This window comes from Rhododendron vialii, chromosome 1a (genome assembly GCF_030253575.1).
Source record: "Rhododendron vialii isolate Sample 1 chromosome 1a, ASM3025357v1".
Taxonomy (NCBI): Eukaryota; Viridiplantae; Streptophyta; class Magnoliopsida; order Ericales; family Ericaceae; genus Rhododendron; species Rhododendron vialii.
In genome coordinates, this window is record NC_080557.1 from 45,353,076 (window position 1) to 45,366,037 (window position 12,962).

Genomic DNA, 12,962 nt, shown 5'->3' on the forward strand with positions numbered 1-12,962 from the left:
AATAAGTACTTAAAAAATAAGAACCTCAATGAAATAGAGCCTAATTTAAAAAATCAATTTCTCAATGCCGAGACAAAACGTCATATACATCGACCCAACAAAAAAACTGAGAGTACGCAGATGAAATAAATTCCAGATCAAATTCTTCCCTTAGTATTTAGTAACTACTACCACTGTGCCAACTCCTAGAGTTAAATTTGTATACAAATTGAATTCCCCCCTCATCCATACAAGTTAGTTACATCCTCCAATGACGGGGGCATGCGCGCAATAGATACAGGTTTTTCTTTTTCTTTGTGGATGCATAAATTCAACCCATCCCCGCAGTTGATAACAGAGCAAAACCGTTCCCTTGTTACGGCAACAGCACTGTAAATGAATATTCCGCGAAAAGCGAAGTTGAAGGGAGGGAAAATGAGAATTGCCTAACTATACCTGTACTGCCAAACATAAACATCAACTCTGGTCTCAGAAAAGAACAGCTTTCTTACAGAACTGTAATCATTAATGCTGAACAATGTCATCTTGCGCATGGCTGAGCCGTCACCGGGCATTGTGATTTAGTTAAGAGATACACTGACATCAATGGAGGAATCTGTTAAAATGAAGTCTTTTGTATCGTTTATCTTTGGGTGGTCAAGACATTCAATCTTTAGCTTCACACGTAGAGGTTTCATGAATACTAGTTCTTCCATACTTCTGTCTGATTTCATCAAAAATTGAACGCACTGGTCCTTTCCCCACCTTTCAGCTCTCCTATGGTTCAGAATATCAGCAATCCTAGCAGCTTTTCTCTCCTTACCATGGACCTCACTGGAATCTGGATGTTGTTTCATTTTGAGATAAAGTGCCGCATAAATGATAACCTGCACAAGTCAGAAATGGCAAAGTAATACAAAATACCAAAATCAGAGCTTTCCATGCTGGCTAAAGCTTCATAAACATACTCCCACGATCCCTTTTAAGGGTTTGTATTGTTTTCTGTTTCCGAAGTAGAAACATGAAACTGGTTACTGAAAAGTAAGAATGTGTTTTTGGGGGAATTTGTCAGCAAAAACCAATTTTTTAGAGGATGTTTTCGAATTCTTGAAACCTTTTTCCGCTCAAACATGGCATTATGCAAGACTTTTTGACAAACGGCAGCCCGACAGGGTCTTAGATTACGAGTGGACAGCAAATAGAAATGCACTTCAACAGTACCTCACTTCTTCCAGGACTTGTATTAATTGCACAATCGACGCAAACTCCATGTTCCTGTAAGTTAACATCAGAAGTGCTTTCCTCTTCAGCACTCAGTTCTGATTCTGGTTCTGAAAAGGCTAGGTTATCCAACTCATCATACCACTGCTGCGACACACCAACCTGTACACATGCACAGAATGAACTCATTGAGGTACTGCTTACGAATACTAGAACAATTCGACAAAATTTCAGCCATCTTCTGCGAAGGAAAAAAGAGTATTAAAGTGACATTGATAAAAGCTCTAGTGGGTAAACACCTTCTCTAAGGATGCCGCTTTCCTCTCTGCTCCTGAGACTTCAATAGCTGCCCCTCTTACCTGGCGCCATACACAACCTTCTTGTAATGGTTCAACAAGCTCAGTATCTTCAGGAATATCAATATTCAACTGTAAGTCAATTCGTCCTGTTTCATGCAATGAAATCACCAAAAAAGCTGATTAGTCCGTGAAAATTCACATCCAACACTTATCACACACTTTCGTATTGTAGACATAACCGATGACATGATCATATCCTACTTGAGCAGTGCAAAAACCGTATCATAAGTCCAAAGAATAAACAGGAACAAGTTTCCCTCACCCTAAACCTATGCATGAGCATTTATATCTTTCACAGTTCATTGCAAAAACTCCATTGCTTGGTGTAATGATGAAAGATCCGGATGCTGAGATTCAATTATAAGGATGCCGCTTTTCGCAGTTAATAATACAACACCAAGGGATGGTTATGTACGCAGTCCCCTGCTCCCAAAAACCCAACAATCAGGGACATAGACTGGGAGTGGACTCGCAAAAACTAAAATACCAAAATCTGTATAAGTTTCCATTCATTCTTTCGCAGTTTGCGCCATCCGTCATCATCAGTACTGTTGCTAATAGAAATTTCATCGTTTGTCACTTCCAGGCAAACAAGACCCAAAGGAAGGCAACAAAAATTGTTACAAAGCAGTTAGGGAACAACCCATGGTCAATCGATTCTCGCGATAACAAGTTACATATTGTGGCATACAAACATAGAAGTACTGAATCCAGTTAACAACCCCACAGTGCATCATACAACAATAAGCCATATCCAACAGAGTATACTGGAGGGGTACACAGCATGAGCAAAATACCTGGCAAAAAACGGAAACACTGAACATGATCAAAGTGACCTTCTGCCAATACTTCACCACTGCAATACCAATTGACGAATTATGGAGGGAAACACGGAAACTGAGGGATGAGAGGAAATGAAATTATATGTTTTAGCTTTGATAAAGCAAATGACTTACACAGCATAAACTCTCTCCAAAGAGGATGACACCCAATAAGGAAGTCCAAGGATACCAAAGTTTGAGAAGTGGAAGCTGGAGATACATCCAGATTCTCTATTAAGTTTTAAGACCCTCTGACCAACTTCACAAAACAAAAGATAAATCACATGCATGAAATTTAACCACTAAATACCAGTAATAGTAATGCATGGATAGAAGTCTCTGTACCTGTATCACAAATAGCTATATGATCCTCAAACGTTGCTAAAGAAGACATAATGCCAGCATACCACTAAATACAAGTAATAGTAATGCATGGATAGAAGTTTCTGTACCTGTATCACAAATAGCTATATGATCCTCAAATGTTGCTAAAGAAGACATAATGCCAGCGTACATAGCACCCTCATGTGGACTATTAGTACCAACTAGTTGCTGCAGCCAATCACCTGGTATCTGCTTCAAAAGTGATGATTTCTCCAGGATCAACTGTCCGCAGATCTCCACAATCTTTGGAAATCCTTCAGTAATTGAGAAAAATAGAATCATCATTTTAGAAAAAGAAATGTTGTAAAGGGGGAAGGTGGGACAATTTAAGAGCGTTGGGAGGTTTTTATCAGTTCGAAACCTTTGACCACTTCTTTGATCACCCCGGAAGCCAAATCTATAATCCATAAGGTTTCAAAGCTGCAAACAAGAAAATCAAAAGATAGCAGCTTCAGAGCTCACATCAAATGACTAGAGATAGATGTGGATATGCATGTCAACAGTGGGAGTATAGAAAACATAGAGATACATGTAGTAAGTATACTGTCACTCTCGGATAAAAAAAGAATACTGTCACTCCACTCGCTCCTGTAAATGCAAAAAAGACCACATTCAGAGCACATTGGTACCAAAACTGGCTGATTGAAGATATCAAGTACAAGGAAACCTCTGCAATTGGCGTTGCTGGTGCCCCCATGTTGGCACCTCCAATGTACATTGTTTCCTGCTGAGGTTATTGGTCAATGACATTTCTACAAGTTCTTACCCGTGGAATTTCAAGCAATGATGGCCAAGGCAAGCATATATGGTACACTTGCCCCAGGCCAAGTCATTAAGCGGGCTCATGCAGAGAAATTCATAACCAACTTATGAATCTGTAAAAGAGACAGACCGGGCACGAGTATGGCATGTTAGAGACTGCTCATGACACCGCTTAAATCAGCCAAGGAAACTGACGGGTTAACATCAATCAACGGATCTCCAATCTACACTTAGTTGCTATATAGTGAGATACTACAACGTTTGCCAGTTCGTCAACAAATCCTAGGATTGTATGCTTAAGATCACCAGAGAATCTATGGTTTGGGCTAGAGTTGAGAATTGCAGGTTATGCTTCCTAGAAAAAGAGAGATCATCAACATATTACAAGACAGGACCATAGTTTCGAGTAGACATGTAATCCTCCGCAATATATATCAGAAAAATGCTAGGCAGATGATAGCAGCTACTTTTCCCTTTTTCAATTTCCTCGCCAATTGAATACAAAAAGTACCGAATTTAGTATGCTTTTTTTACCTTCGGTTAGCAATAATGAGGTCATTATCGGACGATTTGATCAGATGCCAAGGAAACAAAAATGATTCTGAATTCAAATACTCAGACTTTGTGTCAACATTTCTTTTCATCCAAAGATTACTCGTGATCCAGCTCCAGAGACTATTCCCTTCCTTCGTAGCATTGGATGTTGGATAGAGTGTCTCCAAAACCCTCTTCACCATATCAGCTCTCCTGACAGCATGGTTCTTTAACAGCAGTCACAAACACAATTATGTGTTAGATGCAAATCAAATATAGACTTATATTACACCTTAACATACCAAACAACAAACCCAGTAATATAATAAGAAACTGATCTCAGGACAGAAGATTTTTTTCCGGTAACTATCTCAGGACAGAAACATCGCTTTTCCTCCAATTCAGGAAATACAGTACATAGGAAGGTTACATCAATGCATTAAACCTTCGAATAGCCACTGCAAAATGTCATTTGAGTTCGGTTGGCAATAATTTTACCTTAACAATATTCTATTTCACCAGGAGGGAGTGAATGCCCTAGACCATATGGAAGGATATAAAGGGAGGAAAGGAGAAGGCAACAAAAAAAAGGTAATCGTGTTTCACCAAAAGAAAAAAGGTAATCAAGCATATATGAAACTACAATGTTGAAGATTTTGTTAAAAAAGAACAAATGGTAGTACTCATAAATTACCTATGCAGCTAATATTGGTAATTTCATTATTTTACTGTTGTGAATGTCCGGCAACCAATAGAAAACAAAACTACTAGACTCAACAAAGCCTTGTACCGACTATTTGGCAGTTCCATAAACAAGAGAAGACATATATATAGGTTGTGTATTCGGAATGATTTTGGGTCTAACACTAAGCAGAGAAAGGCAAAAAAATAAAAAAGATTAATAAGTGAACACATTGTAGTGCCTATTCACAGGCTTGACCAAGAGGAAAAAATGTTACCAAGGCCACGATTGGATGGCAGGAACGCAAACTTTGAATATATATCTGAGCTCATGTCTCTTCCATTTCACCAATTGTTTATGTTACCACATGAGAAGTCAGTCAACATCGTAAAAGCACGACAAGATTGAACTGAACATATTTGGAATCTCATTCCCAAATCCATCCACGAGAATCCTATCAATTGAAAACCAAAAAGGGAAGTAGGGCCCGCAGTAACTTGAATCCTATCATTTTCTGGGTTCATTTCATATTGTGCTCCAAACCCATGAATGGCATCAACATGAAAATCTTTGTTATACCTAATGGTACTCTTGAAAAATGAGACACCCTGCAGGTTGCCATCCATTCGTCCCACCCAGACATGGTATAAGGGTTGCAAAACAACACATAGTTAGGAACTGATGAGCTGTACTCTAACAGAAATACTAGGTCCGTACCTCCGAGTCCACAAAATATAGGCAACCCTCAGCCGCATTATAGAAAGAAGCAGCAGGGCACATTAATTTGGCAGATTCAAATTCTCCATCCTCAAAGCCTGGGGAAGAACCAATCTGCACCAGTGTAGGTCTGAATAAATGCATTTGTTTCCCAATCTACTATTTTGTTTTGAACTGATAAACATAACAACTTGCATTCAACCGTAACCGAAATAATACTTCCATACATACACAGTCTAAAATCTTTCCATTGCCATCGAATACGATGATACGGTGGTGATTTGTATCAGAGAGGAACAAGCGGTTGCCCATTTCATCAACAGAGATGCAGCCTGCAATAAAAGATGGCAGATATTTCACTTACCAAAAGAAAAACAAATGGCAGATCTTTGAAGTTTCTTATATTACTATACCATAATAAAGTTGAGAGGTACAATTAAGAAACTAGAAAGATTACAAGTTACTACAAAATGTAAAGAGAAGATAAAAAGCTTGACAAGACAAACTACTCGAATAGTCGAATTAAAAGTTGAAAGAAATGATGCTTTTAAAACCGCATAAGATTTCCCTTTTCTTTTATTCAAGCTTAATTTTGGAACAAGTTTTACTCATTTACTCCTCCACACAGGAGAACTTGAAGCAGCAGACATACAACAGCACTATACTACACAGCAACAAATCAAGCAAGCAAGCATATGCATATTCATGCTTGGCATATTAAAGAATTGGACCAAACTGTTAACTATTTTATCATTTAGAACCACGAAGGAAATTAAAGTTCACTCAAGAACCAGAGTACGCACCACCCTTACAATCATTGCTCTCTTCTCGGCTAGTCTGCCAAGCCAAAGCCAGAGTTAACTTGAGGCAATCACACACTAAACAAGGTACAGAAGTCCAGAATCTGGAACCTGTAGATCCTGTTTCTAGGCCTAACAAGAAATATACAAATGATCTACTCTTTGGCATCTACAAACCTTCATCTATTAATAAGACCCACCACCATGGTTTTTACCCCCGTCCCCTTACATAATGAACACCATATTTGGTGAAACCAAGAGTGACACATCACATAACTGTTTATGGTAGGAGACATGATACTTTGTTTGTTCTAGACAGGAAAAAAAGTTACTTAAGCCTGGACAACCATGGAATCCCCCGTCCTTTAACTAACTTAAATATTGCATTACCCAACATTGCAGGAAGTGGGTGGAAGGTGCACGATGCCAACCTTGAGTTGAGCGACTAATAGAGAGATGCGACCAAAATATATGAAGCCCAGGCAAGCAACCTTAGGAAACTTTTACCTGGAGAGTAAAGAAGTAAGTTGCGCAAGAAAGCACAAACATGTGGTTCCTTAATGACTTCAATTTGCTTCGCCCAAGGGCTTTTCACGTTGTTCATTTTTTCATGATTCTCTCCATGCATTAACTCTTTGATGGCTGCATACATGACAACATACAAAAAAGGGGAAAAAAAAAATTAGAAGAGTAACTATCCTAGAAGGATGAAAAGCGGACCCCAAAGGTTAACAAGATGAGTTAAGCGTTTCATAATGGAGACTCAATTCAAGCCGTTCAAAAAAAAAAAAAATGGAGACTCAATTCAAACATGGCAAAATAAAGACAGCACAGCATACCAAGGTTTTACAGTCGTTCAAGCGACAGCCCTAACATGATTTATAGTATGTTTTCAGCTTCAGTTATGATGGCGCAACTCACAGGTTTTTATGAAATAATATAATTTCACTTTTTGTTTTTATGGTTTTGGCTTCAATACTATCATTGACGTAGGAATGTAAATGGAACCCGGCAGTTTTGTTTATACCATCCCGACACACAACTCTGTTATAAATCCCTGCCTCTGCACCATTACTCAGTGCGACTCATTGTGAAAACACCCTCCTGGCCTGACGGGGTTTAGGTCTCCCCAACCAGTATGTATTATTAAGAAAAAATTTGGACTTCTGGAAGTCCACGTAGCTGTTAGCACACTTATTGAGGTTCACATGCCAAGTTAGAGCTCGACTTTTGTAGAGAGGTTGGAAGTCATGCCTCTAGCTTAACTTTACATCAGCTATGGTTCTTCATCAAAATTTCTACTCAATCAGACAAATAATGCAACAATTTCACTGGAAAAAAGATATCTCCAATCTCCATATTTTACTAGCTCCCGAATATTGCAGTTCTCATTCGATTCTCTAGGTCAAAAAGTTTGACCCAAACCAGGTAACATCTTTTACGTTAATCTCCAATGGGCAAACAGTCTGACAATGCACAAAGAATAGCATTAATGGTTGCATTATTGCTAAGAGAAACCCCTAAACATGAAAAAGAAAAAGAAAAAATATCATACCTTTGTCAATAGTTACAAGGTTCACATCCCTCTCGTAGTAAGTGAAAGGACTCTTGAAGCCTTTAAATAAACCGAAACATGCCCCATCTGTCATCTAAATAGCACGAAATTAATGCTACAACCAGAGGAAATGACCAACACTGTCTTTGTCGAAAAGTTAAGTACTATTCTAGATAGCAGTCAAGCAAACAGAAATAAAGAATACAAGCAACTACAAAACTGGCTTAACATAATTGACTTGGATACCTAGTTCAGTCTTCATTTTTCAGTATACCATGACAAATGGGTATGTTTGAAAGTACCAAAAACAAAAATATAAACATAATTACGAATACATGTACATGGTCATGTCATCAAATAGACATATGTCCACAAAAGTCGTCCAACAGCTATGATATGTTGTGCTTGATAATACAGAATGATGGGCGCCTACACAACAATCACTAGGGAAAAATCTATAACCAGCGGACTTTGTCAGATTCTGTGATGTGCTAAGTGAATAATTCAAACAAGCAGCAAACTTTATTATCAAGCTTGTAGAAGCCAAAAATTCTGTTTCTGCCATTAGTAGGGAACTGCCTGGTACAATTTACCACATAAATAATGAGATTTATTTAGTTTTTGGGACAGAAAGAATGCCAACTTTCAAATGTTTCAGTTATTATTATCTATATTTATCAATTTTCCCAACATAAACTACTTTCAGTATTTAGTAGTTTGGAACACTTAACACTTCTTAGTGAACAAAGCAAGCAAAAAATGGTATGAAATGTTAAATAATGTTCCATTAGCTGTTTACAAATCTACCACTTCTGTGCAATAATGGTTCATTAATTTGATATAACAAATCTATCAATGACATCCTCGTGAAACAAATGCCTAACAGCAGATGTGAAATCTTACTTCTTACTACGAACGTACGTGGGTATCTGTTACCGCTCCACACTCAAATATCAAACAACCGATGGGCGTTGTCATGAAGCAATGCATACTCTAAGGGCTCATCACTGCTTGAAGGATTTATTTTATTTTATTTTTTATATCAGCTGCTTGAAGGATAGATACTTGGAAAGAAGTTGATGCAACGCTAACGGGCTGACAATATAGTGCCACACATTTTCAACATTGCCCCCAAATGGACCTCAAAGTTGTCAAGTTGATGAGTGACCGAACACCTAACGCATGTCTACATTGAAGCAAATACATATGAACCAGATAAAAGATGCCATAAAGAATGGCTTTAAGTGCCACTGGCAATGTCTCACCTGATTGGCGGCTATATTAACGTTTGACACAACATTATTAGTCTTGAGTATGTAAATTCATAGACAGTTATCTTGTTTCAAGTATATAAACCAACCACATATATCTCACCTCTGTAAAGATCTTGTTGGACAACAGTACAGGAAAAGTAATATAGTGTTTCATGGCAATCTGGACGAATTGAGTACGAACAGCATCAGAGAAAATTGAACTGCTGAACTGAAAACCTATAACATGTAGTGTGGGATACCTACAACAGAAGAAGAATAAATAAACGGTAAAGAATCATCCCATTATCCACCTTAAAACAATCCAAATCTACCAAGTTAATAAGTGACCTGCATAGAGCATTCCTCTACCTCTGCTGAAGTGATTTTACTTTCTCAAACATAACAGCGGAGTTGTTGCCTCGTACTAAAGGTTCCTCCAGGAATGCACCAAAAAGAACTAAGACTCCATTTTTCCTGCAAAAGTCCTTGCTATCCTCTACTTTATTCATCCAGAAATGATGAGGGCCTGTACATTAATTCATGTTTTTACAAGGGGGAGTGGTGGAGGCACGACAAATATATAAAGCTGGGAATGAGAGAACACATTGGCTAGTGATTGTGAGGCCCCAGTTCTTGACAAGAGGGGACACCAAGGGCCTCTGCCCTTCCATCCCAGACAATCCACAGGGCAAAAGAAGTATCAGTTCTTGCAACAAGAGGACCTGCACCCCTGACTTTACGATTAGGAAGCCAACTAGGACCACTTGCTTACTAGGCTGGTGCCACAGGGCCGCAAACTCAAGCCATTTTCTTAGCCCATATTAAACTAAAATCCTAAAGATTTGAATTATTACCTTCCACGTCATTCATGGTAGATTCAATAAAGGACAGTAAATTATCTTCAGGAAACAACTCGTGTGATGTTTCCGAAGCAGTCGAGAACCTGAAAGAGACTGTCACGGTAAAGTTAGGACTGCTACCAAACACTGAAATGGATACTGAGACATGTTCAAACTTTTAATCTATGAACATTCAAATCTCAACAGCTGTAACAAAAAAAAAGAAAACAAAAAAGGCAGTCTTTATTGATAATTAGTCCAGAAATGGAGAACCTTTCGAGCCAAAACTAGCAGCCTAATCGGTGAATATTGCACCATTTCACACGAACCATAACAAGAAAGTGGCATATAAATACAAATTAACTGCTACGGTAATTGCGAAGAACTACTGAGCAATTCACGTATCGTTTTATACAGACTTCTGTTCTTACGCCAGCCGTTTGACATGAAAATCGCATGTACAGTTTGGCTCCGTAAAGGGGGCCAAGCTGTCAAAGGTATCTTGAGGCAGCCCGCCGCGGAGGGATAAATACAAGGTACTTTATTGCTTAGTTTGGCTTTTCGGGATTTCAACTTCAAATATAGTACAGTATTTACAGTTATTACCTCTTCACAAAACAACCTCTGTCCGTAAAACTTCTCTTGATGTTTTGCCATGGACCAGGCAAAGAATTCCAACGGGAATCAAATAAGTCCTTATCTGGTCTAAATTGTATATAACGATTACCTACACAAGGAAACACAAAGCAACCGCCGCCATTAGCTCTCCCATATCTTTGCTTCCGAAAACAACAACTGAAAACATGTATCAGTAAAAAAATAATAATTAACAAGGTACGAAAAAAATAAAATTAATCAAAGTGAAGTTCTCTACAATCGAACATCGACAGGACACAAGCTTTCGATTGAGTGAGTGAAACACTGGAGTGGAGATTCTACCCGAGTGAACGCAGGGGGAAACCCTAGAAATTTGCCTCAGTCTTCGAAACACCAGAGACATTTTTTGCCCCCAATTTCTCCGAGTACCCGTCTGGCCGTCTCTGTTTTCCCCCGGTGTTAGGAATCGGGAATTTTTGTTGTCGGCGGCGGGAGTAGATCGGCGGGTAGGGCTTGAAAATATTTTGGTCCGGTTGGCGCGCGGAACCCTTTGTTTGGGCCTAATGTAACAAGGCCCAACTAGGTATACTTAGGTACCGTTTCAGAAATTTTCTAAGAAATTTTTTTAAAAAATAAATAGCTTATTTCACATTTTTAAATTAAAAAATAATATAAATAAAAAATTATTTTTTTATTTTTTTATTTTTTACACCGTATAAAAGATCTCGATGAGATCTATCAAACAAAATCCATATTGATAGAAAAATTATTTGCGTAAATACGTGATTTTTGGGCTTGAAATTACATTCTTAAAAAATAAGTACTTATTGGGAGTTCTGAAACGAAGCCTTAGGGGCTATAATTTAACAAGTGTCCCTAATCTCATGAAGTAAAAGCACATCAATCGTGAAACTGTCTATTAATTTCATCCTTATAAATTAGGGAAAACGACGGCCTAGGACGTGTTTCGATAATTAATAACCCGCTAATAATATTTTCAGTATTAACAAATGTTCTCAGCATGTCTTTGGCAAGTAATAATTATCAAAACACGTTATTGACCATCATTTTCCCTATAAATTATAAAGGGTTTTTTCATCCAAATTTTGGACAAGCTAAATGGATGGAATATTAAGGGAAAAAAATAGAATAACATGTATAAAGAATGAGGAGAGAGGAACTAGAAACAGAAATGCAAGAGATGATGACGAGGTAATAAACATGCTACCTTAAGACCTATATCTATGAAACATGCTTTCATATTCTGGTTTATGATTTGATTCTTAACATGTATGTGCCTAATTTCAAGACATCCTTTCCAATTTTCACCATCCGCTTTGAAGCTTTCCCTCCCTCCCCCTCCTAGCGAGTCCCCTCTCTTCTTAGTGTTGATGGTGCAACTGATTTCATAGACATTGATCTTTTGTGGGACTCAGGGGTGTATGTGTTTCTTATTATTGACAAATGCATCTCCATTTTCTTCAAAACATCAATCCGAGAAACGCATACAGAATTACACTTTTTCACTATCTTTATAATTTTTATTATCCGCGCTTTCCTCTTCGTCGTTCACTCTTTGAAACCATGCCCCATAATTCACAAAGTTATTTGTCAACAATTACAGAATGTAAGGCTGGTGCTCATGAAGTTTCAAGTGAGCCCAATTCACAAGCAAACCAAGTGGCTAATTAAGTGAAACACTGTATAATCTCTATTTGAAAAGTTTGTTTAGTTGGTAGGGTAGTCCTATGGTACACACCCCTTATTAGGGGTGTACCGTACGCATCATGATTTTAAACCCTTGGATTTCAAAGTAAATAATCCGGACCACCCATTTATTAAATCAATTTATAAAATAAAAAAAGGGCTCAGCAGGTAACAGGTTGTTCACTCCTCCTTGACTTTCTCTTCCTCTCCCTCATGTGTAAAATACTACAAATTATATAACATAACCACAATTGTTATAACAACACAAAAAATTGACACTTTCTTACCACAATGTGTCGTACCAAAAGAAATCGATCAAAAAATACTAGATACACGACCAAAATATATCGTAGTACAATCAATAATTATTATACCCAAGCAAGATACATGTCTAAAATATCACAAATTAAATATTGTATAACTTAACATCCTAACAGTCCTGATTGATCATTTTAAAAATACACTCACTAACGACATTTAGACTGTACAGTTAATTTATAGTATTTGGTGTGAAACCTAGTCCTCTGTTATAGTTGAATGTAATGTAGCCATGCGACTGTGACACAATAATAACGATCAAATCCGTTGAATTTTTTATGTTTGTTGATTAAGTCACCTACGTAAATTTTTGTCTCAATCAGGTTTAGAAAACTCCATTATCGGCACACAAATTGAATAATAGAATGATATTTTTCATCCAATTAAGTGTCTAGCTATAAGCCATCAACTTCATTCTTGGTACGAATGACCTA

The 12,962-nt window shown here is 37.8% G+C and overlaps 1 protein-coding gene across 3 annotated transcripts; it reads right to left on the minus strand.

Moving 5' to 3' along the window:
- Nucleotides 1–34: 34 nt before the first annotated feature.
- Nucleotides 35–11,058, minus strand: LOC131320355 (uncharacterized). 3 transcript variants are annotated; one of them, XM_058351045.1, is made up of 17 exons: nt 10,846–11,058; nt 10,513–10,633; nt 9,922–10,010; nt 9,437–9,593; nt 9,189–9,327; nt 7,815–7,908; nt 6,767–6,901; nt 5,691–5,791; nt 5,460–5,573; nt 4,061–4,287; nt 3,126–3,184; nt 2,833–3,018; nt 2,516–2,639; nt 2,357–2,415; nt 1,500–1,645; nt 1,201–1,362; nt 35–866 (listed from the first exon to the last, which is right to left on the minus strand). In XM_058351045.1, exons 1-17 carry the CDS (start codon nt 10,904–10,906, stop codon nt 561–563), a joined length of 2,280 nt encoding a protein of 759 aa, XP_058207028.1. In that variant the 5' UTR covers nt 10,907–11,058; the 3' UTR covers nt 35–560. The 3 variants fall into 3 exon arrangements, with proteins under 3 accessions (XP_058207028.1, XP_058207036.1, XP_058207044.1); XM_058351053.1 differs by having other exon boundaries at nt 9,922–10,020; nt 10,846–10,865; XM_058351061.1 differs by lacking the exons at nt 9,922–10,010; nt 10,513–10,633; nt 10,846–11,058 and having other exon boundaries at nt 9,416–9,579.
- Nucleotides 11,059–12,962: the final 1,904 nt, after the last annotated feature.

Excerpts from the sequence above, each read along its gene's own strand:
- LOC131320355 (XM_058351045.1), bottom strand. The coding sequence starts at position 10,906 with ATGTCTCTGGTGTTTCGAAGACTGAGGCAAATTTCTAGGGTTTCCCCC. Across the intron at positions 10,634-10,845 it reads TTCCCCCTGCGTTCACTCGG|GTAATCGTTATATACAATTT; the intron begins GTAGAATCTCCA and ends TTCCTTGTGTAG. Across the intron at positions 2,416-2,515 it reads TTGGAGAGAGTTTATGCTGT|TGGTGAAGTATTGGCAGAAG; the intron begins GTAAGTCATTTG and ends TTGGTATTGCAG.